The following is a 24,465-nucleotide window of genomic DNA, read 5'->3' as shown; positions in this document are numbered from 1 at the left end:
GCGCAGTCGACCGCAACACAACGGAAATGGTCGCATAGGAGGTGCGCGGAGAGCTAGAGCAAAGCCGGAAATGACCAGGAGCAGCGGCCCGGCTGCTAACGAATTTGCGAGGATCGCCGCAGCGCCAATATTGCCTAATTAAAGCCCCGGCGAGCTCTGCTACATATATAGTATACCGTTGCCCGGTTAGAAGCGCCCACGGGGTACCACCACTGTATAATGGGGCTAATATTGATCTCGCCGAGAGAGGGGGTCCTTTTTGTTCGCGATGATTAACGCCCTATCTCTTAACGGCCGCGGCCGTGGCACCAAAGTGCGTCGGGTGCAGTGTATTGAAGGTGTATTGATTCGGTATGTGTGTTATATGGGCGAGAGAGCTGATCTCTGTGATGAATGTTCGGTAAGTTGGATTATGTATACAGAGCTGTTCAGTGGTTTTTTCGTTTTTTCATTAGCGCGTGGGCTATTCTCGGGCTTTCGTCTGGTACAGTGATGTCACGAAGGAAAAGTTGACGAGCGACGCGTGGCGTTATTTATAAATATAAATATACACGGGGAAATGCGCACGTCGCAGCTTTTTTTTTTTTAAAAAAAGACCAACGATTAGATCTCCTCGTGATGATTGATATTCTTCGTTATCAGCGAGCTGAAGCGCAATAAAAATCCCGCGATAATTCCGATCTATTAACGGCATTAATTATACGCCGAAGTATAGGAGCGACGATCGTTCATCAAGTCGCGTTTTTTTCCGCACTTTCATACACTCGAGCCGAGTGAAAAATATAGCCTCGTAAAGGAAATGCCAGCGACGTTTTTCAATAATTTAATGAAACACTCGCAGAATAAATGGCCTATTCCGCGCGCTATGGCAATTTCTATTTTTTCTTTCTCGCTATATTTATGCGCGCATCGAGCGAGCTTTGCTCATTAAACAGGGGTGGATGCTTTATTCTTCATCCGATAGTGTTTTTAATGGGGACACGGTGCGGCTCGGATGCTTTAATGCGTGTAATTATCGTGATTGATTAGAATATCACGTGGTGCCTCGTGTAACCGTTATAGGTGTTGTGTTTCGCCGATTAACATAACGAGCGCTTACTAATGCTCGTTTAAGCAGGTGCGAGTACAAACATTTCGAGCTTATTTGTTATACACTAGCTATTTCTGTTCTACAAATAATATTGCGTTTCTCTCTCTCTCTCTCTCTCTCTCTCTCAAATCTAGCTTTAACGATCTTTACTAAGCTATTTTTGAGGTGTTGGAAGTGACACTCGCAGTGCGTGTCCGTAATTTACTCGTGTATGGTAATGCCCGGGGGGTGACGTCAGAAAGACGGCCATTATATACGAGTTTTTCATTAGAATATTTCCTCATGAAACGCCATAAATCACGCGGCGTGACAAAACAGACGTCTAAATTTAGAAAGCGAGATTATACATGAAAAATGCACCGCGGCTTTGATTCCTGAAATACGGAGGTATTTACCTCTTTGCTTATTCTCGCTAATTAAAACCCTCGTTTATCCGAATTCACGTCTAAAGCGAACACTATGCGTCGACCTGGCACAGCATCATTATATACGTCCGTGAATTTCGTCAAAGCGCAAACCAGCCTCGAGACTCTCTGATGTCTCGTCAGTTTTCGTCACACTCGCGTCTCTCGCAATCGTCAATTATCATAACTGCCGACCTCTTGATGAAAGGCTCGCGCTCTCGATTTCAGGCCCATAATAAAAACGCATAGCTCGACTAAAAGCTCTAATGAAAAGTCCAGCGCTCCGGGTTTTTGCTTACGTTTTTCATAAAAACCGAGCGAGTAGTGTACCGTCCGGCCACGTGTTATTACGCGCGGAAAAGTAGGCAAGAACAAAGCGGTTAATATGGCACTGTATACCACTGCTGTATAGAAAGAAGGTATATGGGACGCTTTCCAATAATTTTTCTCCACGACAGGGGAATCGCGTGCAACGACGCTCGTTATCGCGAGTTATCGCCGGGGCAGCTGTTATGCAAATTTCAATCTCTATATATTTTTCTCCCGCTGCGTTCGCGCGGGAATTACAAAAGTTCTTTCATCCGCGCGATAGCACTTTCGTATAAGCACAAAATAAAAGACAGAGGCTTTAGGCGGGCGAGGCTGTGGTACGAAAATTGAATTTCCTGCTCGCAAAAGCTCGCCAGGAGCGACATGCAGTTTCTCGGCGGCGCTGCTGTGTATAAGAGCGTGACCATACACGGTTTAGCCGTCCGCAGGTGTAATAAACCGCGGTCTGGTGTGGAACGTCGACGACAACGACGATCGATCAGCTCTCGGCCGCTAAATGCAGCCCTGCACGCATTCGGTTATATGTATATACTATAGCGTGCTCGAGGCGCTGTTCCGTGCGCGGTCCGATCGAAAAGTACTCGAGCTACACTGCGTTTGCCGCGAATCGATTCGGATATAAAGTTTGAGGAAAGATCTGCGTTATAACTTGTGCGGAGGTATTCCTCCGGGGAGTAAACCAGTAGGACGCTTTGTCTCTGCTTTCAAAGCGGTCATTCGCGCGCAACTTTGGCCCGTGCGGCAATCTCCTGCGAGCATCGCGAATTCCTGGCGAGCTTTTGCGTGCCGCTCCGCGCCCCATCGGGTTTATCGAGCCGAGCGTCGTCGTCGCGGCTTTTTTCCTTTTTTCTCGCTCGCTCGCTCGCTCGGCTTTGCGAAATTGCTTGCTTTTCTTTAATGGAGTGTGCGTAGGGATTTTTGCGCCTCGAGATCGGAGTTTAGTATTCCGAGCTTTTTCTCGGATTTTGTCGGTTCGGATTTTAGAAAAGGAGGAGACTTAGTGATCTAACGATAATTGAATACAGAGACAAATGACCCCTCGCTATAGCGATGCAGGCGTTCGAATGTGCCAGGATTGACCTGTTGCAAGCTCGCTCTGAAAAGTTGGCTTTTAATTGCACTTTTAATATCTACGTTCCCTTTGCTCGATACATCCCAAACAAAGCTCAACCTTCGCCTATCCAATACTACAGCGAGGAATCCCTGCGACAGTGATATCTTTTTAAACGCGAAACACATAGCCCCGCCTTAAAAAATCATTAAGGCTGCGCGATTCAAGAAAACACTCTCGTTGACCCATTTGTCCGTACGATTTATTCGACGAAGCATCAGCTCCGAGAGAGCTGAGAAACAAAAAGCTCGCGTATATCCTTAAATACTCGGAAAGCTCTGACTAATGCAGCAGCAGTGGAGTCTCGATAAAAAAGAGGCCGTAACTCACTACGGGTATCCAGAGAGGCCAAGGCAGTGACAGTAGAGCCTAGCGCGAGCGCAACATTCAAAGGACGATATCCTGGCGATTTTAAATTTAGATCCGAGAAGGCAGTAGTAGACCGCACTGCGGAGAAGGGAAAATCCAGTAGTGCCAAGACGTCTCTCTCTCTCTCTCTCTCTCTCTCTCTCTCTCTCTCTCTCTCTCTCTCTCTCTGTATACATATGTATCTAGACGCGAGTCGAGGCTAGACCTGAGCTTTGATTTATTAGCTCGTCGGATGATGAATTCCCTGCGCACTATATGCTGCAGTGAGAGGCAGTAGCAGTGCTGCGTGTTGTACCGCATGGCGCTTTAATGAACGGCTCAGACGAAGCAGATTCGAGGTTATTAAAGGGATATTAACTTTCGATGGAGATACGCGCTCCGCCTGTTAACGCAGTGTGTATATAACTCTCTCCAAGTGTGTGAGCTTGCAAGCTCTAGTATAAATCTCGTCTTCTCAGGCGAGACATTAGAAAATTAAAATTTTCCAGCACTTCTCGAGAACAATGAAAGTTTCGAGTGTCCCCCCCCCCCTCCCCCGTCGTATACGTGTCGACTGCGTAGACGAGCCGTTGGGCGCGTCGTTTACACAGGTGAGCTGAGTAATTATAATGCAGCGCAGTAATGAGTTAAAAGCTTCAAGTGTCGCGATTAACCTGCGCGAAATAATTAATCCCGCAATCAGGCTAAAAATTTTCCAAAAACGCTCTGTATTCAAAAAGAGGGCTTTCCCATTTATTCACAATAATAGGAACGAAAAATCTCTGCATCATACAGAGCGAGCGGCGAGTCAAGTGCCTAATTAAGATCGATTCACGGCGCAGAGGATCGCTGAATACCAATGAGAAAATAGCGGAGCCTCTGGAGTATACAGTATGTATATATACATATTTACACGTGGACAAAGGTGGAGTCGAGCGTGCATTGTGTGTCTGAAAACAAAAAATAGAAAAAAATTCCCGCGTCCTCCTGTCACGCGTCGGCGAGCTTTCTTTGGAACAGAGAGAAAGAGAGAAGAGAGAGCTTGAAAGCTCGTCGGCTTTCATTAATCATTGGAGAGCCGCCGCCGCGCCGCGAGAGAGAGAGAGAGAGAGAGCTTTATCTTCCAGCCAGTGCAGCGCGCAGTTTTGTAATCCATTCGGGTTCTGCGTCGCGGCCTTTCAAGACACATAGAATCGTCTCCTTTGCGCGAGTTGCGATGAAAATCCTGATTCATATCCCGCTCGACGCGATGACACAGTTCTCGCACTGCTACTAGGGAGAATGATAATAATTTCATCGATTCGACCGCGATTTTTTCCTCTTCCCAGCAGCACTTTAAATTTGCGCTTCCAATTTTCCGGGCCGACAAAGCGCTTTCAAGGCGAGGCGCCGGAATCCGCAAAAAATTCTAATCCCAAAACTACACGACGCGGCCCAGCCGATCGATCGGCTTAACGCAGCAAAAAATCCCCGATAAATAAAAGCTTTCCTCCACCCCCCCCCCCAGGAGCCCTTTTAATCCAGGCCATGTGTCATCGGGTATACCGTGTGCGCACCCGAGCGTCTATCAGACGTCTCACGGAATATCGTCCGCTCGCGTGAGAAATTGAACGGACGATATAACGTAATTAGTGACTCCTCGTGGTTCGACTTTGTGTATGGATTTTCAGCAGCTCTGTGTGTTTTTACGGCAAAAAGCGAAAGGGGGATGTGAGCTTTTTCCGAGAGGATGTAGGATTTTTTTACGGGCTTCGAGCGAGGCGTTTTATTACCATGCAAATTGGAACTGTAAAGAGCGATACAATGTCGAATTAGAGTTGCTTGTTCGGGGTAATAAATACCGATTTTACAGTAAGCTTTTGATAGCTTTTAATGGCCGGGTGAAACAACGCGCGAGTGCGGGTGTAATGCCGTTTCGGGAGATATTGCTTTTTTGGTTTTATTCTAATTGAATTCAGAGATTATTATTATTTTTTCTCTCCGAGCGATAATAGAAGAAAAACCAACTCCGCCTCGAGATCGATGTGTGCTTAAAGTCGCGGCCGTTATTTACCGCATTCTCGGCTATAAATTTTACCATATTTCATTGTCTTTACGACCTGTTTACTCGGCGGACGCGTCACCGCAAATGAATGAAATAAAGAAGGCCTCGTAAATCCCGCATTTATTGAACTCATTTTCAATCAAGCTTGCGCAAGCTTCCACACACATCAGCTCACCAAAGCTCGTTCGCGCGAAATACACGGTGAAAAGCCGTCGAAAGACGCGACGGCCACAGAGATAGAGTGACGGCGAGAAAACTTTCGAAAGCTCAGCTCTCTGCATTGGTGTTTGCCGATCGCACACATATTCGCTTTCCGAAGCTCATACGTTTTGATCTTCCTTTGAATTCCGCGCGCGTACACACGTTGGGTCAGAGATCATATGTATGGTATACAAACAGGCCGGAGATGCAGCCTGGAGATCGTGTTTGACGTCGTTTTATAGAGAGCCGTCGTCTCGTGATTTTCCGATCTCCCGCGATATTTTTACTTCCCCGAACATTGTTTGCCAAAGCATCCGCTGGGCTGTGTTTACCTTAGAAGCATCAGCAGAAAAATCTCGTCTCCGCGTAAACTGGACCAGAAGTGATTGATCTACAGGCATCAAAGGTGCATTAACGATCAGAGCCAACATCCAAGACACACACGCACACAAGCGCCGAAACATCAACAAAGTAGGTCGTCGTCTTCGTCTTTCTAGATCGTACCCGCGCTGTATACTACGTATACAAAGCCTCGGGGCTTCGATTTTAATGCACAGCATCTCGGAGCCGAGAGACTATATACTATACTAATCGAGAAAAGAGTCAATTAACCTTCGCCGATGTGTTTTCGATCCCTGCCACCCCCCAGCCTTATAGCCCCTTTTTATTTTCCTGTAACCGTGCCAAATGTCACGACTATATATACCACCAATAGCAAGTCTCTGTGTATACACATACGCGCGCGCGCGCACCGGGCGATACGCTGCGAACTTTACGAGCGCGTACTTTTAACGGGCTCACTGCGAGGTGGGAGAAGGGAGGGGGGGGGGGGGGGTAAAAGCCAAGAGAGGCTTTTATAACCCTGCGCGCGGTTTTTTTCCGAGCCCGCCAGAGAGAGAACGGCCGAAGAAAAGCTCTCTCTCTCTCTTTCTCTCTCTCCTTTTTTTGCTTTGTTTGAGCTTCGAATTACGCGCCGACTGTTTGAGTTTAGGGTTACGGGGGTAGAGGGAGAGTTTTACGGATTAAAGGTTCGAATGAAAGTAAATCTGGGTTTATGCGTGGCTCCTGCCGATAAGGGCTCGGATGGTAGTTCGATTCAATCGCGCCTTCGCGAGGGTTCTTTTTCTCTCTGCGAGAATTACATATGCAAGCTCGCTTATCGTTTTTTCTTCTTAAGCACCAAGCGCGAGTACTACGTCAGAATTTTTTACGGCTGTAAGGCTCTAAATCTAGTAGAGGAGCTTTAAAGCTGTAATTCTGAAAAAAATGACTACTACACTTTGTAATCCGCGAGAACGAGATAACCTTTCCGGCCGGCGTTTATATACGCGAGCGCGACGACGTTTACTGCGCCGTCTTTCAAATGCAGAGAGGAGAATTCATAGCGGAATAGAAGAAAAAAAAAACGACGAGCGCGTCATCGACCAGTTAAATTTTCGCAGTCAATCGGCGACCTTCTCTCTCGGCGATGACGCTAAAGAAGAGGTGCCGAAGCTTAAAATAATTTATTACGAAATCGGCACACACGCGTCGAGCTTCACAATTGCTTTTATCGTCTGTTTGCTCAGCGTTGGCTTCCTATTTGCACTGACGATCTGCAACTCGTTCTTCTTTTTCTTTCTATTTTTCCTTGCCACGTGTGAAACAAGACGTACGAAGCGATCAAGGTGTAAGCTTTCAAAAGTATATGATACGGTTCTATACTTTATCATCGAGGGCGAAAAAAAATTGATGCACGAAAATTCATCGATGAATCTCCGTCCGACGACACATGAGCGGGAGAGGGACACACAGGAAATCGCTTCGATCAGCGTGATGCTGCAGTCGTCTTTGTGAGGTTTTCGAATTCAACGAGCGCGACGCGTCACGTGCCGGAGATTTTAAAACTTTGATAAAAATGCGCGTGGTTTCGCAGAAAAAAGAAAACGTCAGCGTGATGAATCCACGGGTTGTGAATGTGTGTGTTTTTTTTTTAAATATATTCGCCGAGCGATCGCAACGAAGAATAGTATATTACGTAGCTGGTGCAGAAAACGACGTAATATGTGAGGGAAAATTATGTAAATAAAGAAGATATGCAATTAGCAACATGAGCGGCCTAATTAGCAGGTCTGATCAAGGCGGTTTTGTCGTAGGCAACACACCGCTATATATACAGTCTGCGAGCAGATTAAGAATAAGGGAATGTCTCCTATGCGCCACCTATCGTCGCTAGCCAGAGGCTACAGGAAAGTTCAATCGGTGGGGGGAAAGGCCAGTCCGAGACTGAAATATTTCTATACATAAACGGCTGATTTGACACGCTTACTTATGCACGCCGTATAAAAATCTTCGATCCATCGAGGTTACTTTTTTCCAATATAGCTATAAATTCACCATCGAGCCTTTTTACCGTCAATTTTTTCTTATTCTCATAAAAAAAAAAAAGAAAATAAAACAAACCATTTACATACGCCTCGTAAACATATGCGTTTTACACTCTACCCTCGTATATAGTCCAAAAATGCATAAAGCAAACACTGGCTTTTCATCAATATTCATGAAAAGAGAATCGTAAAGCCAAACTTAGTCCATCAAACTATAAAAAAAGTTACATCTTCGCAGAACGACGGGTATTCGAGAGAGAACCCGTGCGTCCTTCGTCCGAAATCTGACCTTCGACGATAGCGGCTGATCGTGAAAGTCGACGTGTCCGCCGCTATTGCGCAAGGATCAATTGCATAAGGCGGCGACGCAGATGCCCTGCATTTTTGCGGCTATATAGTACCCACGTATTCGGTCTCGTTCGCGAAAAACACGCACTTTTGTGTGCTAAGAGTATATTGCGGAAACTCAGCTGTTTCCGACATTTCATAAGTGTGTGAACTCGATAATTATCGTTGTGAGAAAAAAATCTGTGTTTATGCTATTCGGACGGAAAGTTTGCCAATTGTTACACTGTCGTAACGGCGAGAAAATTCTGCTTCTCCTTGCGACGCCATCAGCCGCATTAATAGCCGTATTTTCCGGCGAACAATCATTTATATTCTAAATACGGCTATACTTAAATCTCTCCGCACAATCCGCACTTCAAACAGCTGCTGCTGCTGCTGCAGTAGCCGGGCGCGTATATATTTCTGGATCTAACCGCCGCGCTGACAAGACAGCCGAGCCAATATTTCACTAGCGACCGCACCGCAACTCGTCGTGTTCGAAGCGCTATTATATGTACGCGCAGCTAATATTTCTGGCATATCCATGATACACTAAGTACGTGTGCAGCAAGCACATCGAGTATAGTATAAGTGTTATACATACTCGGGCAGAAGTTGACGAAAGCTTGGGGATCTGAATTTCAAATTTAACGATTAAAGCGTTCCTGCAGCCTCGGGTAATTTGAGAATTTCGCGCTCTCATTTGCATTTTAAATCCTGTCGCTCGCGCTATTGATAAACTGCTCGAGCTAATCTCTCCGCAGGCTGGTGGCAATGACGGGGCGATGCAAGAAAAGAAATTCATTTGGCGCCACTTGCGCGAGCAGTTACTTATTTACGAGAGCGCTTGATGGATCGAGTCCGAATGAGGTCGGCATTAGCAGAGCCGCTTTGGAAAAAAGCTCGTGCGAGCTTTCAACCCCCATATTATAATCCTTTCTCCGCGGGAGAGCTAATCTAGTCTCATTAAGCGCTTTTCTACTCGAGAGATTCACAGCGCGGTTTATGCGGGACGCGTGCGCGAAAGCTGTTGGTCGAGCTTTGGGCGGGAAATTTGAATGTCGAAAGTGACACCTCTATGCATTAAGTAAATTAGAAGAGTTCGCGTGTACCCGAGAAAAACATCGTCGATCGGTGAATCACGTCGTTCGGCGATTGCTCATAAATCCGAGCTTCCAAATGCGTTTCCGTCGTCGTCCGCGCAAGAGTGCAAAGTTCGCGAACGTCGTCGCCGGCTTTCTTTTCGAACTAGCTCGCGTTATGGGCGATTGATGCCGATGCGGTGTACAGTCGACGACGGGGGTAGAGCTTTTAGAAGGGGGTAATTCAATATCGCTGCCCCAGCGGCCGGAACAAACTTTGGAGAGATACGTATAGAGCCGGAGTAGTGAGTTGACTCGAGGATTACCGGGCTGAAGGGGCGTATTATTTAATTTAGCCGCGTCGAGCGATCGTTTGATATAAACTTATCGTCGTCTCGACAACCGCTGCTTATTCTTTAACGAAGCAATCACGAGCGCATAATACCGCGGGGGGATCAAGCAATGCAATTAAATTTCCAACCTCGCGCACTTAGCGTCAGTCAGCTGCAAAATTACTCGGCGCCGACAATTGGATTCCTTGACTGAGCTTGTACACACACACACACACACACACACTCGACGACTTGTCTTGTTTGCCGCGGGACGGGAATTAAACGCGCGAATTCGATTCCGCGAATTGTGCACCTCAGCGTCAACCGATTTTAACATGCTTCAAAATTCACTAGGGTGGAAGAATAAGGAACAGCAGCTGCGGAGAGATACGGCTAGCGGTACACATAAACGGAAGCATTCGAGGCATGCCGAAATCGCTGAGCGATTAATTTTCCCGCCGGGCCTTTCAGCGCCGATGCGTTTCACACGGGATTCCTCGGTACGCAATCAAGAGCCTCCTCCGTATACAGCGCGTACCGGAGTAAATTATTGCGCAGGACTACTCTGTGTTGCGTACATACATCTCCGCACAAAGACGAGAGGCGTTGCTTTACAGCCGGAGATATTTCTCGCTTTGAGAATCAAGTTATGCGGGAACGTCTTCGTCGATGACGAGGTGAATCGTGTGTTTACGATGGGTCAACGCGTATTGGTTGTGCGGGGAAATTCTCGGGATTTTTCTCTCGGGGATACAACGCCGCGACGTACATGGGATTACGGATATTTACAAAAGGGGATGAGGAACGTTTCGTCGGAAAAATTCAGCGGAGAGAAAGAAGGAAGCTTTGCAGCGATAAAAGCGAGCATCGCTGGCATTCCTTCCGAGGCGCATATACGTCAGGCGTCCGGCCAGAGCCAGTCCTTTATCTACTTGCGAAACGTATAAAGCCGGTTATTTTCCTTCACTTTTATTTCAGCCTCTACTCGGGCTTGTGTATTGGATGAAGTGCCAGTGTGCACGTTTTAAAGGAATTGAATATCGAACGGCCGACCTTCAAAAACACATTTTTACGGATTCAAGAGCGTTCGAAAGTAGAAGCAGGAACACTCGAACCGCCGATAAACTACTCAAAGGAATAAACAAAAAAGAAAAAAAAAAAAGAGCGTCACGACCTCGACTGAGAAATTCAATCCAGTAGTAGCGTAGCTCTCTTATCATACACACATACACATACGAGAAAGACAGCAGATGCGCGCGGAGCGAGTTTTGCGATTTAATCGATGCCAAGGATATCTTGTGCTGAGCCGTGCCGCCGTTCCTGCCACGGCGGGATCCTGACGGCCTAGACCTACACTGCTGCGGTTCTCTCTTTCTACAAGCTATCTCTCGGTCGACGGGCTACCTTTGCCCTTTTTCGTCTTGTTTCATCGGATATGGGCTGTGTATGTAAGTGTATAACGAGCCGCCACTGCAGCTGACCGCTTGAACTGGTTAACGCAACTTACGTCACATTACGTGTGTGTATACTTGTCTCTCATGCCTTTCCTCGGTCGGGTTCGGATGGTGTTTTCGTATACGCGTAACACAAGTGCGCGCGAGGAGCGATGAAAAATCCCCGCGTGAGTCAGAGAAAACCGGTATAATACTTGTGTCATTGATGGATGTTTCAATATCGATCGGAAAAAGTTCCTTTCGCGGATTTTATCTTTCCCGATTCGATTTTCTCGCTGAATTCTAATATCCGCTCCTCGCGCGCAAAGCGTAAAAGTATAGTGGTGTAGATAGAAGACAGAGATAATACAGTATAGGAGTGAAAGGAAAAAGAGAGAGAGAGAGAGAGAGAGAGACAGAGACAAGTTCGTTTACCTGTGAACGACGTTGGCGAGCAGGTCATTGTGTCGCAATCTGTAGTCGACGTCGACCTTCTGGTAGTTGACCGTGAGTGTACCGGCGCGTATACAGCGCTCGTACTCTTCGGCCGGATGGGCTCGAAACTCCCGGGCGAACACCTCCAGGATCTTCTCGCCGACCCAGCGGCCTTTCGTGAACGTCGTGAAGGTGAAGTAGTACGGGTAGACTTTGCGCAGACCTGCGACAGAAATTTTAGGATATTTTTAGTATTTGTTGTTCTGTTGTAGTAGGTTGTTCATTCGATTATCCGTTAATTGTAATTAACTGCATATGTTTGCAAAATCGAGTAATCGCGTTAGATTAAACAAGCTGCCGACTATTGGAATTCCGCAATCAATACAAAATTATTGTAATGGCTACAACCAGCATCTCTTGTAACATTCCATTCGAATCTAACTAAAAATCCCTCCAAAATTTGAATCCACTACCCGCAACACACAGACACACACACATACACAAGCTATAACATCCCCTTAGCGCATAGCGAAACTTCCTTCCAACCCCTTCCACAAACTACAAGAAACGAGGGCTCGTCGTAGTGCGCTACAGCCTACAAGCCACCACCACCCTCGCACACGCCATCGCGCGATCCCTTCCCTCGAAAAAGTCTCGAAGCAGCTATATACATATAGTCTAGCACGAAAGCCGCGTGGGCGGCGTCGTTGCAGCAACAAAATGAAGCAGCGAACGCTCGTAAAAACAGCTCGAGAGAATAAAGCTGCGAAGGCGAGAGCAAACAACGCTGTATACACTGCCGTAGCACATACACGTATACGCAAAGCTTTAGAGAGAGGGAAAAAAGCTCTCGCGGCGGCGGTGATATTAAATATCAGCATGGAGAAATGTCAACCTGCAGCGGCGGCGAAAGTACCGTGATTATTTCCTACTTATGTCGCGGATCAACATATTTCACGCACTGCTCGCGTAATGGAGCTCGCGTGACACCTCGCGCTTATAATCCCTCGCTGGAGAGAAAGAGTACATAAAGAGCGCAAAAAGAAAAGGGAGGATAACGAATGGGTTATGGGAGCGTGTCATGAGAGTCGCGGAATCGGAGACGCGGAAGGGACGATTCTTTCTATACTGTACTGTATTCTCTTTTGTCTGCTTGTTTCGATTATTATTATTACTGCGGAGCTGAAATTTTTATCCATTTAGGGTTGAATCGTAAAAAAGGGAGGAAGGGACGGATGGAAGCTTGCCAACGCACCTTTTCAGAAGAATATATAATCGATAGGTTCGCGCGCACGTTTTTTGCTCTCCGGATATTCGTAAACTTTATGTTCTCGGAAATGATATCTCCGCGGAGAGGCTTTTAGCCGCGATTCATCTTTCGCGTTTTCCCAAGAGCATTTAAATAATATGCGCGTGAAAGACGCATCGACGAGGTTCGTCTTTTCGCTATGTATCCGCTGGAGATAGAGATGAGGTTTTATATCTCTTCAAGACGTCGCTTTCTCCGACGAACGAAGCGTAAAGTTTTGATAGAGAGTTTTACGGCTCGGAAATTTCGTCGTATTTTTTTTCTTTTTTTTTTTTTGCTCTCTCACAACGACGATTTTGTTTATTCGATCATAATAACGTTATCAGGCAGGTGATTTTATAGCATAAACGCGTATGTTTCGTGCCGCGTTTGCCTCTTTAAAATTCACGAGCCAGACGCATTTATTTTTCACACTCGTGAACCGCCTACTATTAATTAATCAGATTGAATCCATTTTATTTTTCGATATCCCCGCGATCTCGCGCGCTCGTGAACTCAAATCGAATGAAGAATTGCTCGGAATGACTCTCTCTCTCTCTCTCTCTCTCTCTCTCTCTCTCTCTCTCTCTCGAAATCAATTCCGCCGCGCATTTCAAAGCCGCGGAATTATATCGTTCGGGATTTAATAAACGCTGGGTAGGATGGAACAATTTTTCTTTTTTTTTCGAAAATAAAGTGATATATGCAGGAGTATAGGCAAATAGGAGTTATTTTCTAATCCTAATATGCAAATCGAAAATCTGTGCCAAGTGCGCTTGAAAATCTCGAAATCCTTCGATTAACGGACACTCGATATACGTGAGCCCATTCGAAATAATACGTTATATCAGAGAGAAGATATGAAAAATATCGAGAGGAATTTCATATAAAGTATAATATCGCTATACCGCGAAGCGATTTGCTTTTCCGCGAATGAAAAGAAAAGAGAAAAATATATGCACTCGAATTCAATCGAGAGAGCAAAGCAAACATATCTCAAAACCTGCCGCCCCCGCGACAATAAAAAAACAAGTCGAGCCGTCGACGCGCTCGGCTCGTAAAATCCCGGGGAAAAATAATTTTCGCGCCTGGCTCGCGACTCCCTCTCTCCCCGCCATAAACAAGCAAAAAACTTTTTCAAAAATCCGAACTCGTCGTGCGCGAGAATCGATCGCACACATTTGCCTGGAGCTTATGGCTCAGTACAGCACGTCCCCGTATTTTTTTTTTTTGTCCAACAGTATAGCAGTCGTTCGTCAGTTGAGAGATGGACCATTCGATTATCGTCGAATTTTAGCTTTCAATGTGTATACGTCCACGTGTGTGGATACACGTTCGGTGATTGGACTAATTGACGCTATTATTTTATACTCGCGACGCTCGAGCCTTTTCAGCTGTGTTCCATCAGCGCACCAGATGTGGGACGCTTAATCGATCTCGTGTAAGATTACAGTGGCAAGGATGAATTTTCCGTTGTGCATGCGCAGCTTCGAGGAAAAATAACGTAACGTCATTTAGATGCTTATTTATATTCCTGATTATAAAGTCCTGATGTATACACTTAATTCCACGTCGGACATAGTCACGCGCATACTCGTCGCGCTCTCGGTGCAGTAAATTAGCTATTCCTAAATTAGCCCCGGCTGTCAGGTGAAAAATTACGAAACAAAATTAGACCCTCTCGCGTAATTGCGCGCATTCCCTTGCGAACTCTCTTCCTCTCTCGAACTAAAAATAAAGGGCGACAGCAGCGAGAGCGCCGGACTATGCACACGGGAGGTATTTCGCCGAATGGTTTTTATCAAACGGCGGGGCATAAGTAGACTCTCGAGCGAAACGTGACGGGCATAATTAGAAACGTAGAGAGCGAGCGGATTCGTGAAATATACGAGACTCAAAATTCACTTCCGAGTATATATATACCTATGCAGGCTGCAATATAATTACATCTGCCGCGCGGTGCACAGCCAGACTATACTTTTGTAATTTAAACTTGCTTGGGTATGCGCGTGCGCTTCTTTGAACTTTTCTCTGCTAATCTCGCAATCTGGCGTGTCGCGACTAAAATTAGTTCGAAACCGAAAATTTTAATAACCGTTGCGTATGTATATACCTTCGGATGATTATTACGAATCATCGTTATTATAATATCGCGAGCGCGCGTCCGGCCGCACGTAATAGCCGCGCGTTACAATCGCGTTTTCCCCAAAACATACACGGCTTTAATTAATTCCTACAACGCCCGAGAATGAATATTTCGCTGGACGAAAATTCCACAGCCGAGGCAAAAGGCCGAGTAGCCAAGCGATGCGGAAAGAACGCTCGAATAATTCACTCGCGGGTCCGCTCGTAATACCGCAGTAGTGCAGCTGGTGCAGCCGAGGATTTTTTTTTCCCCTCCGAACGTTTCATCCATCCCGTCATCGATTCAACGGTATAATACATGTGAAGGGTCGTAGTTTACACGAAGTCGATGTCGAACACGGTCGCGATTTTTCTCTCTCCTTTTCGGAGCTCGCCGGCTAATGGCGTCCAATTAAAATTTCCGAGTCGCGCGACTCTGTTTCCACCGCGTCTCTTTTTGCCGCTCGGCCTTTTTTTTTTTAATTGATCCCCCGGAGCGCGCTCGAAAGAGAAAAAGAGACGTTTAAGAGACAGATAGCTACACGTGTTCGCTGCGCGATTTTCCCTCTCCGGGGACGGAAAATGGATTTAAAAGGAGAGAGCTGACGGCCTCTTTCTTCTTTTTCGGTCGCACGAGTATGTGCGTGTACGCTATATACGTATACCGGTCTAATGGCCAGTGCGATTCAACTCTCAAGCCTCGGATTATTTATCCTTTTTCGCTGTCGTGCGTAGGAATTTTTTTTTGTTCTGTACCTCTCGAGGTCGAGGTATATATATGGCTTTTTGATCGACTGCCCGCGCTGGTGTTTTAATTGCAAACATTCTCGATTGCGCAGGAGTAGTGTGGAGCTTTTACGATTTTTTCGAAAATGGAATACGACCGTGAGAGCGCGTAAAAATTTCAATTAAAAGCGATGGGAAGCTGTAGGAACGGAATTTAATTTTTCCTTTTTTTTTAGTGAATACACAGAGGGTCATCATAGTTTTAGTTTACAGGGGTGAGCCTTGGATGTATACGCGTAGCGTTTTTCTACAGCTTTGTTAATGTGGAAAAGTTGAAGTATAAGCGTTTGCGCCGGCGAGACTTCATTATTACGGGTGGAATTGAAGAAACAACAGGAAGTGTAGGGCCGGTCGGAAGATTAACGCGGAATGTAAATTTACTTAGCGTTTTGGACATTTTAGCATGAGGCATTAGCATATTCCCGCGGGGTAGACTGGAGAAATGAATTCATACATTTATGGTATTATTCGAAATTCTCCAGATAGAAGACCGAAATGTGTGAGTATACTATCAGCTGTAAACATTATTTTGTAGGTGAGATTTCACTTTAGTTAGAATGTCAGGGATTTAATTTAAGAAAAAAAAATACTACTTTATAAACTATATTAAAAGAACGAAATTCAGCCCTCCGACACCCAAGCTCATACAGCGCAGAGAAAAAAAAACTGCGCAATCGCGAGGGCTCTTGTCGCAAGAAATCGCACACCTCATTGAATCCCAACCAAGGTAATTAACTTTGCGCGACGTATAGCGCCGCCGGCGTTCCTTATTATACGAAACTCTCCCCCTCCTAGCAATTTTAATATCGCAGAACTGAATCGCGAGGAACGAAGCAATAAGAGCCCGGGGGATGATGCGCGAAGGGCGGAAAAATGCCGCGGAAGGAAGTCGTGGAAGAAAAGGGGGAGGCAAGGACAAATAGACGGAAAAGCTTGGCAAAGCGCGGAGTTTCTCTTTTTTTTTTCTTCGTCTCGAATGCGAAAAAGCTGCCGCGCGTGCGCCAGAATAAACTGGTCTATTCAATTTGAATTCTCAGGTGCTAGTTTCATTTTGCTCCGAGCCCGCATCTCGTCTGCGACCTATTTTTCGATATATACTCTCGCGCTCGGTAAAAGTGGTTTGATTCCAAGCGAGCGATTGTATTATCGCGAATAAAGGGGGCGTCGATTTTAAATTCTATCAGATCCACTCGATTCTGAAGATTCAAAAGTTTGCATAACCAAGAAAAGCGTATAATTACGAAACCGTCGAGAAAATATACTCAAACAAGACACACCGCGTTAAAAAGCCTCTCATAAAAAATCCTCCAACAAATCATTTCCCAGAGTAGACGAGGGGACTCTACACACAGCGCCCCAAGCGAGACAAAAGTTAAATTGAACATAAAAACTTTAACCGCCGCGTGCGGCGAGCTTTTTCTCTTCTTCTCTCCTCAAGGTATGTTTTCCGCTCTCGCGAATCCGAGCGTCGAAAGATAGCACGAAAAAAACACCCTTACACACCAGCGCCTTGACGCCGTCTCACAACGGACTCGCGGAGAGAAAGAAGTACACGCCGAGCGCGACCACGTGGAATCGAGTCGCGAGTCTATGAAAAAAGACGCGGAGGAGGAAGAGAAAGCGTCGTCGTCGTCGAGGGCGGAATGTAGATGCACGAAAAGTCTTTGTCGTAGTTTTGTAAAGCCAGTGGTATAAGAGATAGAGAAAAAGGGGGATGGTTTGCGGAAGCAGAAGCTCCGAATGAAAAGCCCCCCGAGAAAGAGAGGGAAAATCCCCCTTGGGAGACGTGCCGGCGCGAGCTTTTCGTTTTTCGGCCCAGCCCTGATTAATCCGCGAGCAATTTCAACTTCCATTTGGCTGAATTATTATGCAGGTATATGCTCGACAGGGTTGATCCGATCGAGTGTGCGAATACGCGATTCTTGAGACGGGGTCGAGGAATCTCCAATTCGGTTGAGTCCATGTCAGGATCGAATTAATTTAAAACTCGGTGGCGCCCCCGATTATTACGACGTGTACAGCCGGGTCTTACCCGAGCCAGCTGTTACTACTTAGCATGCATTTAGGGGACTGCTCTGCGCGCGAGTTTATCAAGTTCTAGTTCTAGAAGTCGCGGAAACTATGTAGATGCGCCCCCCCCCCTCCAGAAGACGCGACGGGGGCTGAAACTTCTGCAGCTCGTATAATTGGATTAACCGTTTGAATAAGTGATGCTTTGTTGTGTGTTTTATCAGCGTAATAACAGTTTGCACATCGCTGCTCACTCGGAATCATATCCGTTCATACATAAATCACGGTTGATGGAAACGAGTCCATCACTCGCAAATCGAACGACACATCGATGTAGGTTTCGCACAAACAAGTAGAAACATCCGGACAAGGTCAGACGTACCTGCGATTATCTCTGGAGCGTCGCATATTGCTTTGATTTATTCCTGGTAAGCACGTCCCTTATAATTCACCGTCAACCGCCATTAGTCAACGACACAACAACCTTTCGACATGAACGAGTCTCGTATATCCGCCTTAAGGCGAGCTTCGATGAGGAAGAAAAAAAATTGGCAACGCCCGTCAATCTTAATTAAGCCAACAAAGGACTCTCGCCGAGAGCAGACTCATGAATAGGAAAGCAGACTTCCGAAGCTCTCGCGCACGGCCCACGATAATGGATACACACACACACACACACACACACACATGTTGTATACGCTACGGCTGCGGAATATTCGCTCTCTCGCGACAATATATATATATATATATATATATATATATATATATATACATACACACGTGTATGCGGCTTTTGCGGACGAGCGATTAATGGCTCTCTCGCGCGCAAAAGCGTACACACACACACACGCGTGTCAGACCTCTCGCGGCGGCGCAGGACAATGTAAGAAGGGACGGGGAAAGGTGAAGAGGCATGAATATAGCCCGCTGCCGAGACACAAAAGACTCGAATTACCGGAGTAGAGTATATACACTACGTGTACACGTGTAGAGAAACCGGGGATTCCCGGGGCTCGATAGCACACGCCGCTCGGCCGAAGTATAGTCGCGAGAGCGAGATGCCATCGGATCTAGATTTGAATCACGTATAGCTCCTCCTGTGTATGCGTCGACTCTGTCGGAGACCGGAATTATTGATTTATTCGGTGATGAATTTTCTCGCGCTGTTTTTTTTCATACTATCTCTCAAGTTGGTAGTCTTGAAAATTTCAGAGCCGTTTCTGGACTATCCTCTTTCGATATAAGCTCTCGCATAGAGCCAAAAAAAAAAAAAAATTCCAGAGCGATCTTGACCCTCTGCCAAGGATCAAGTGGCTATCGCTTCGCTCGCGCACTTGATACCGCTTTTACGGCCAAGTTTGTATACGCAAATAAAGCCATCTGCGCGGCAGCAAAGTATACAGCCGCGAGGGTATGGTAATAACGCTATTTTAGCGGGATAAAAATAGCAAATAGCGGAGGAGATTTTTCCGACGAGCGGCGGGAAAAGCGACGATTGATTTTTGCCGGCGTCGACGCGACGAGACTACAGTATGGCTGTCGGGAACAAAAAGATCGAGACAAGCTGCTGCGGCCATATGTGGGGGCGGAATTCATTTGTATTTCATTTGTTATATACTCTGTAGCCCTCGAGCGCGCGATGAATTCGTACTCTATTTCTCTCCTAGCTGTGTGTGTGTGTGTGTGTTTGTATGTGTGTGTAAGGTAGAATAGAGAACGCATCAGTTCAGCGCTTATCTGGACAGCTCGGTAATCTTTCGAAAAAATATATTACACGCGCATTTCGTATATCTGTATAGCATTCGGGTAATCAGATTGAGTGCAACAGCTCGCGATTGTTCGACTGCAGAGAGCTGGCCGTGCGTCTCTCTCTCTCTCTCTCTCTCTCTCTCTCTCTCTCTCTCTCTCTCTCTCTCGCATTAATTTAATCAAAACCGATCCAAGCGTGACCTCAAAAAAATTGAGCCATAGACGGCAGCTGCAATATTTATACATACACACACAGTCTTTCTCTCTCTTATTCCTAGGATATATTTTTCATAGTGCAGAGTATAGAGGAAGCGCATATAAAGTCTAGCCGGCGCTTTTGCAAAATAATCTGGCTGCCCGCCAGGGCTTAAACGCTCCGCAAATACTCGCGGCGAGTCCTCTCACTCTTTAGCGTTTCTCGCGCTGTGTCTCTATTTTTCTTCTTCTTCCACCGCTTTATTTTTTTTTCTCTCTTCTTCCTCGTGCCTACTGCGTGAAAAACCCCGCGGCCGAATGATGAATTTATCGCGTCGACACCGGTCGCGTGCGCCTGATTATTTATTTACTTCGTTTTTTTTGCTATTCGCCGGCGCTTTGAGCTGCAGCGAGGCGGCGGTTTTCGCTTTAATGAGAGACTATAGGCCGAGGCTTTAATTAGAGTGCCGGTGGCTCTCGGCGGTCTGTGCTGAGAAAATATTTTTCGGCGAAGGACTTAGTCGGCGGTAAATATTTGCTTTTAGATGCGCCTTTTTTGTGTCCGAAGTGTTGATGTAGCTCGCTTTTTTTATCGGAGAGTGCGTTGGTGGTTTTGTAGCGGAGCGGGATTTATTGAGTAAATATTGCGGAATTGACGAGACGCGGTTTTGTTAGACTACGGTTGTTTATTCGGGCGTTTGGATTATTTATCGCGTATCACGACGAATAACGATTTAGCCCGCGTTTGCTTCATTCAGCGATATTTGTTGATTTCTACAGTTCTGTAAGATTTACACAGTGTTCACAAGCTTGAAGACTCGCTTGCGAAATAAGAAAAAAATACACGATAAATACCGGTCTTGAAAACCACGACGGATGTCAAATAGCACCGACGATTTTCCGTCATAGTGAAAAATGGCCAGTCTCGTCTGGCTCTTCTCTCTTTCTCTCGATCAGTAATGGTGGGCGCGAGTACGGTCTATGAGAAAACTCCGCCGGGACTAATTTGTAACGGGAGACTCCGGCGCGGAAAGTTCTATTAACCACATATACAGAGAGAGAGAGAGAGAGAGAGAGAGAGAGAGAGAGAGAGAGAGAGAGAGAGAGAGAGAGAGAGAGAGATAGGGTTGGATGGCGAAATAATTAAAAACGGTCATTCGAGAACTTCAATCAACACAACTTCGCGCCACGGCGGCCGTATGCCATCATCCATTTGGGTCAAACTAGCAAAAATTTCTCTCGAAGAGAGAGAGAGAGCCGCACACCGTTTCGAACTCGTTCATGCATCGAAATTAAAAAGACTGCGCCTGCAACGCTGCGTTTGTAATTAACTGCGTAATTTCGAATTATATACAGGCCGTTGTAATTTTGAATTTCGCTAAAGAGCTGTGTGTGGGTTTCCCGGAACTGATTTAAACGCGACACTGGTCAAGTGGTACCTCATTTCGATGAAAAGCTCACGCACAGACGCATTTTTCGTTTTATGAATGTGAAAAAATTTCATATCCGTCTCTCTTATATTATAACTGTCGAAAAATTTTTCATTAAAGCTCCACGTGCGCCTGTGTTCTATAACGGAAAATATCTAATACGCGGAGATTTTACCACGCGCGTTTTTCGTGATTAAAACTTCCGTCTCCCCCTTGAAAACTCTTTCATATACGAAACTTAATGATTTAGCGGTCAAAATAAAAATGTCAATATTAAAAACCAAGCATCCAAAGCTGGAATAACGAACGAAAAGCAATGCCGGAAAAAACACACATGACGCACGTAATTCATCGAACCTATGACGACAAAGCGGACAACACGCACACAGACATATACAGATCTCCCTATATTCGCTAAAACCAAGAGCCATCATCATTGCCTCAGGTCCTGTTTGATCAGTAGAGTCTCCTCTCTCTCTCTCTCTCTCTCTCTCTCTCTCTCTCTCTCTCTCTCTCTCTCTCTCTCTCGCTCGCTCTCTTCGTTGCTAATAAAACAAGGGAAAAACAGAGAGAAACGCGCGCCGCGGGGAAACAAAAAGGCCTTCGAGCTCCTCTCCTCTCGAAGCCCCGGCAAAGTTTCACGAACGATCCTAATAAAAGCAGAGTCCAAGAGTAGAGCCGGGGAGCCATCTTGAACGCCGCGAACAATTCTCGAGAGGTCCTCGGGTCGCCTCTCTCACGAGTGGCATTAATAGATCATTGTTCCCCCCACCTCGCGTACCCCCTATTGCTATACGGAGGAGATGAGAGCCTCGAAAAAAGCTCTAGGCTGGCTGCTGCTGCGTTGCAGCCGAATCTATTATTCGAATGTGGAGCAGATATCGGTTGTCGATACTAATGCGACGAGCGAGAGAGCGATGTAGGCTCGATGCACTGCGTGCCTCGAATGCGAAATTGTGTTTATTTTGCCTTTGACGCGAGGATCGCCGCGAGGGGTTTTCACGCCGAGTTTCTGCGATTTATGCGCGCAGATCTATTTTTAAAGCCGGTTAATCCAAGTTTTACGACTTGTACGTTATACTACGCTTAAAAACTAGAGCGAATGCGTAGGGCCGGGACGAGCAGAAGGATCCTGACCTCCTTCGAATGTGTAGTGTGAGCGAGGAGAAAAGTTGAGAAAAAAGTGAAATCAGAGTTTGCGGCTAAAATTTTTCGCTCGTCGATTGCTACTCATCATGCATGTACAATGCGTGTCCGTCGATACTCTATCTTAGCCCGAATATTCGACGTGCATAGTTTGATGATTTAGCGGAATTATTTACAAAAGCAAAGCTAATTAATTTCGTTATGAATATGCAAATCGAGTGCAGGATTTCACAGGCGCGTAGTAGATGAATGTATATTGCGCAAGAATTTTATTACAGGATTTAACGAAGGATCGATAGTAGCTAGCGAAAGATATACGAAATATAGAAGCTTTATATTTTCCTCTGAAAAATTTCATGAATAATAAGAATCAATTCGAATTCTCCACGCGATGTATAAAACGAGTCTATCACGTGACGAGGCAATTTTCGTGTTTACACCTAATCCGATATTCTGTTATTCTTTAATACGATTTCCCGCAGCATTTCGAAGTAAATTAAAGATAAATATTGCCCAGACCTCGCAATCGCTGATAAATTATTTATTATAGTTAAACAATATACATATTTCATCCAATGTATATTCGCCATCGATAATACTCCTCGCCAGCAATCAGCGCAGAAATCTAAAAGCGTCCCAGTTTACAGACAAAATGAAAAAGCAGACCCGTATCATAAACATCACAGCGCAATATATCGCGAATCCCTTTGCGCACGTTTCCGTCGTACTTTGATTTTTTTTCGTCCTACGCTGGAGCTTCAATACGAACACTTCCTATGACGGACGTATACACTCGTATATAACTCGATTCCTTACGTCGACAGCCAGTCGAGGGCATAGACTCTGTCAATGGGAAACGCGAGTTTTATTTTTGTCCTGGTGTATGCAGAGCGAAAGTATATTATGATGTGGTAGTCAAAGTTAATCTCAAAAGTAATCGCAGGTTACTTTTTTCGCTCGGCATCATCGCAGGCTTTTTCACGAGTCGTGGCCCCTTTGTGAGCGCGTCGCGACGAAGACGTATCGATTCGCGAGTAGTACAGTACTTGGGCTCCTCGATATTGAATTGTCGAGTGATATTTTCGAGACTTTCATGTAAGTTTCTTGAAATTTCAGAGGATCTTACTTTGCGTATGTATGTCAGAATGAAATCTATCGCGAGTCTACAAAGCTTCTTCCAACCTCGAAAAATGCGACAATAAAGAAGAATCGTTAAGTATTATGGATTAAATAAATAGATAAATAAATAAATTAATAAAAAAAGAATCGTTAACATACAACACTCACCATTCTCGACGTAGTAGCTCGTCTCATTGTAGCGCTCGTCCGTGAATCCTGGCCTTTTCGCCTTCAACGCCTTCGTTTCCAATTTCGCCTGAAAATAAAAAAAAAGCAGCCATGTACTATACAAAAAAAAAGGTATAATACACCATTCAGTCGGCAAACTATCCGCGTCGCTCCAAGGCACAATATGCATACCCCTGCGAGAGCTAATATCCATCGCTGGGAATAAGGGCCTTTCATTGCGGCGCCAGAGTATATGGGGTGAGTTCCAGGAACTAAATATTTTTATCGCGGTACGCACGCGCGAGCTTCGTTATTGAGTTCGATGCCGGTTCTTTCTATCGCGAAATGAAAAATTAGCCCCCGAAACTTTCGGTATTAAAAGCGCATATACACGTTATAAGCGTAGTCAGCAGATTGTGTATTAATTAAAAGCCAACTGGCCGTGCGCAGTTCGAACGCGATGATCCTTTTCCCGCGAGTGCCTTCCTAAAAAAGAGCTTAATACACACGTGTGTGTAGGCGTGTCAGCGAAAATCGGAGGAAAGTCGGAAAACCGCCTGGGAAATTGTCCGAGCGCGGGGTATTATTTGCCCCGAGGCATTAATTAGCCTTGACGATAGCGCTCGTTTACAATTTCGTTTAACCGGCTTTTTCAGCCCGTTATTGTTGTTATTGTCAACGAGCTGCGCGTGAGAATCCAAACTAGCATCGCGGATTTACCCGTATGAAAATGAGTTTGCCGAGATCTTTTGTTGACCCGCAACGCTGAGCATTTGTTTCCAGCGCTAATTATTCATCGCTTATCGGGTATATTCGGCGATAAGCGAGCTGGGCCATTCGTATAAAATTTGTATTCGGAAAATCGTCTGTGCCGAAAGTTCGGGGAGGAAACTCTCTTTCTCGAACAAACTTTTCCGGAATAGTCGGAAAGAAGTGGGGACGAATAA

General features: G+C 45.7%; 1 protein-coding gene across 10 annotated transcripts in view; it reads right to left on the bottom strand.

Moving 5' to 3' along the window:
• Positions 1 to 24,465, bottom strand: part of LOC100121957 (RNA pseudouridylate synthase domain-containing protein 2) — a 124,079-nt gene that overhangs the window by 10,033 nt on the left and 89,581 nt on the right. For 6 of the 10 annotated variants that reach the window (XM_031920948.2, XM_032595990.1, XM_032595991.1 and 3 more), the window contains 2 exons: positions 23,519 to 23,606; positions 11,504 to 11,726 (listed from right to left, as the gene is read on the bottom strand). In XM_031920948.2, coding sequence (XP_031776808.1) covers positions 11,504 to 11,726; positions 23,519 to 23,606 — 311 coding nt within the window. Of the gene's footprint in view, positions 1 to 11,503; positions 11,727 to 23,509; positions 23,607 to 24,465 lie in introns of all 10 variants that reach the window. The other 4 variants (XM_031920947.2, XM_016985983.3, XM_016985986.2 and 1 more) reach the window with 1 other exon arrangement.

The sequence above is a fragment of the Nasonia vitripennis genome, chromosome 1, assembly GCF_009193385.2.
Source record: "Nasonia vitripennis strain AsymCx chromosome 1, Nvit_psr_1.1, whole genome shotgun sequence".
Classification (NCBI taxonomy): Eukaryota; Metazoa; Arthropoda; class Insecta; order Hymenoptera; family Pteromalidae; genus Nasonia; species Nasonia vitripennis.
This window is presented reverse-complemented; position numbering and strand designations above follow the sequence as displayed.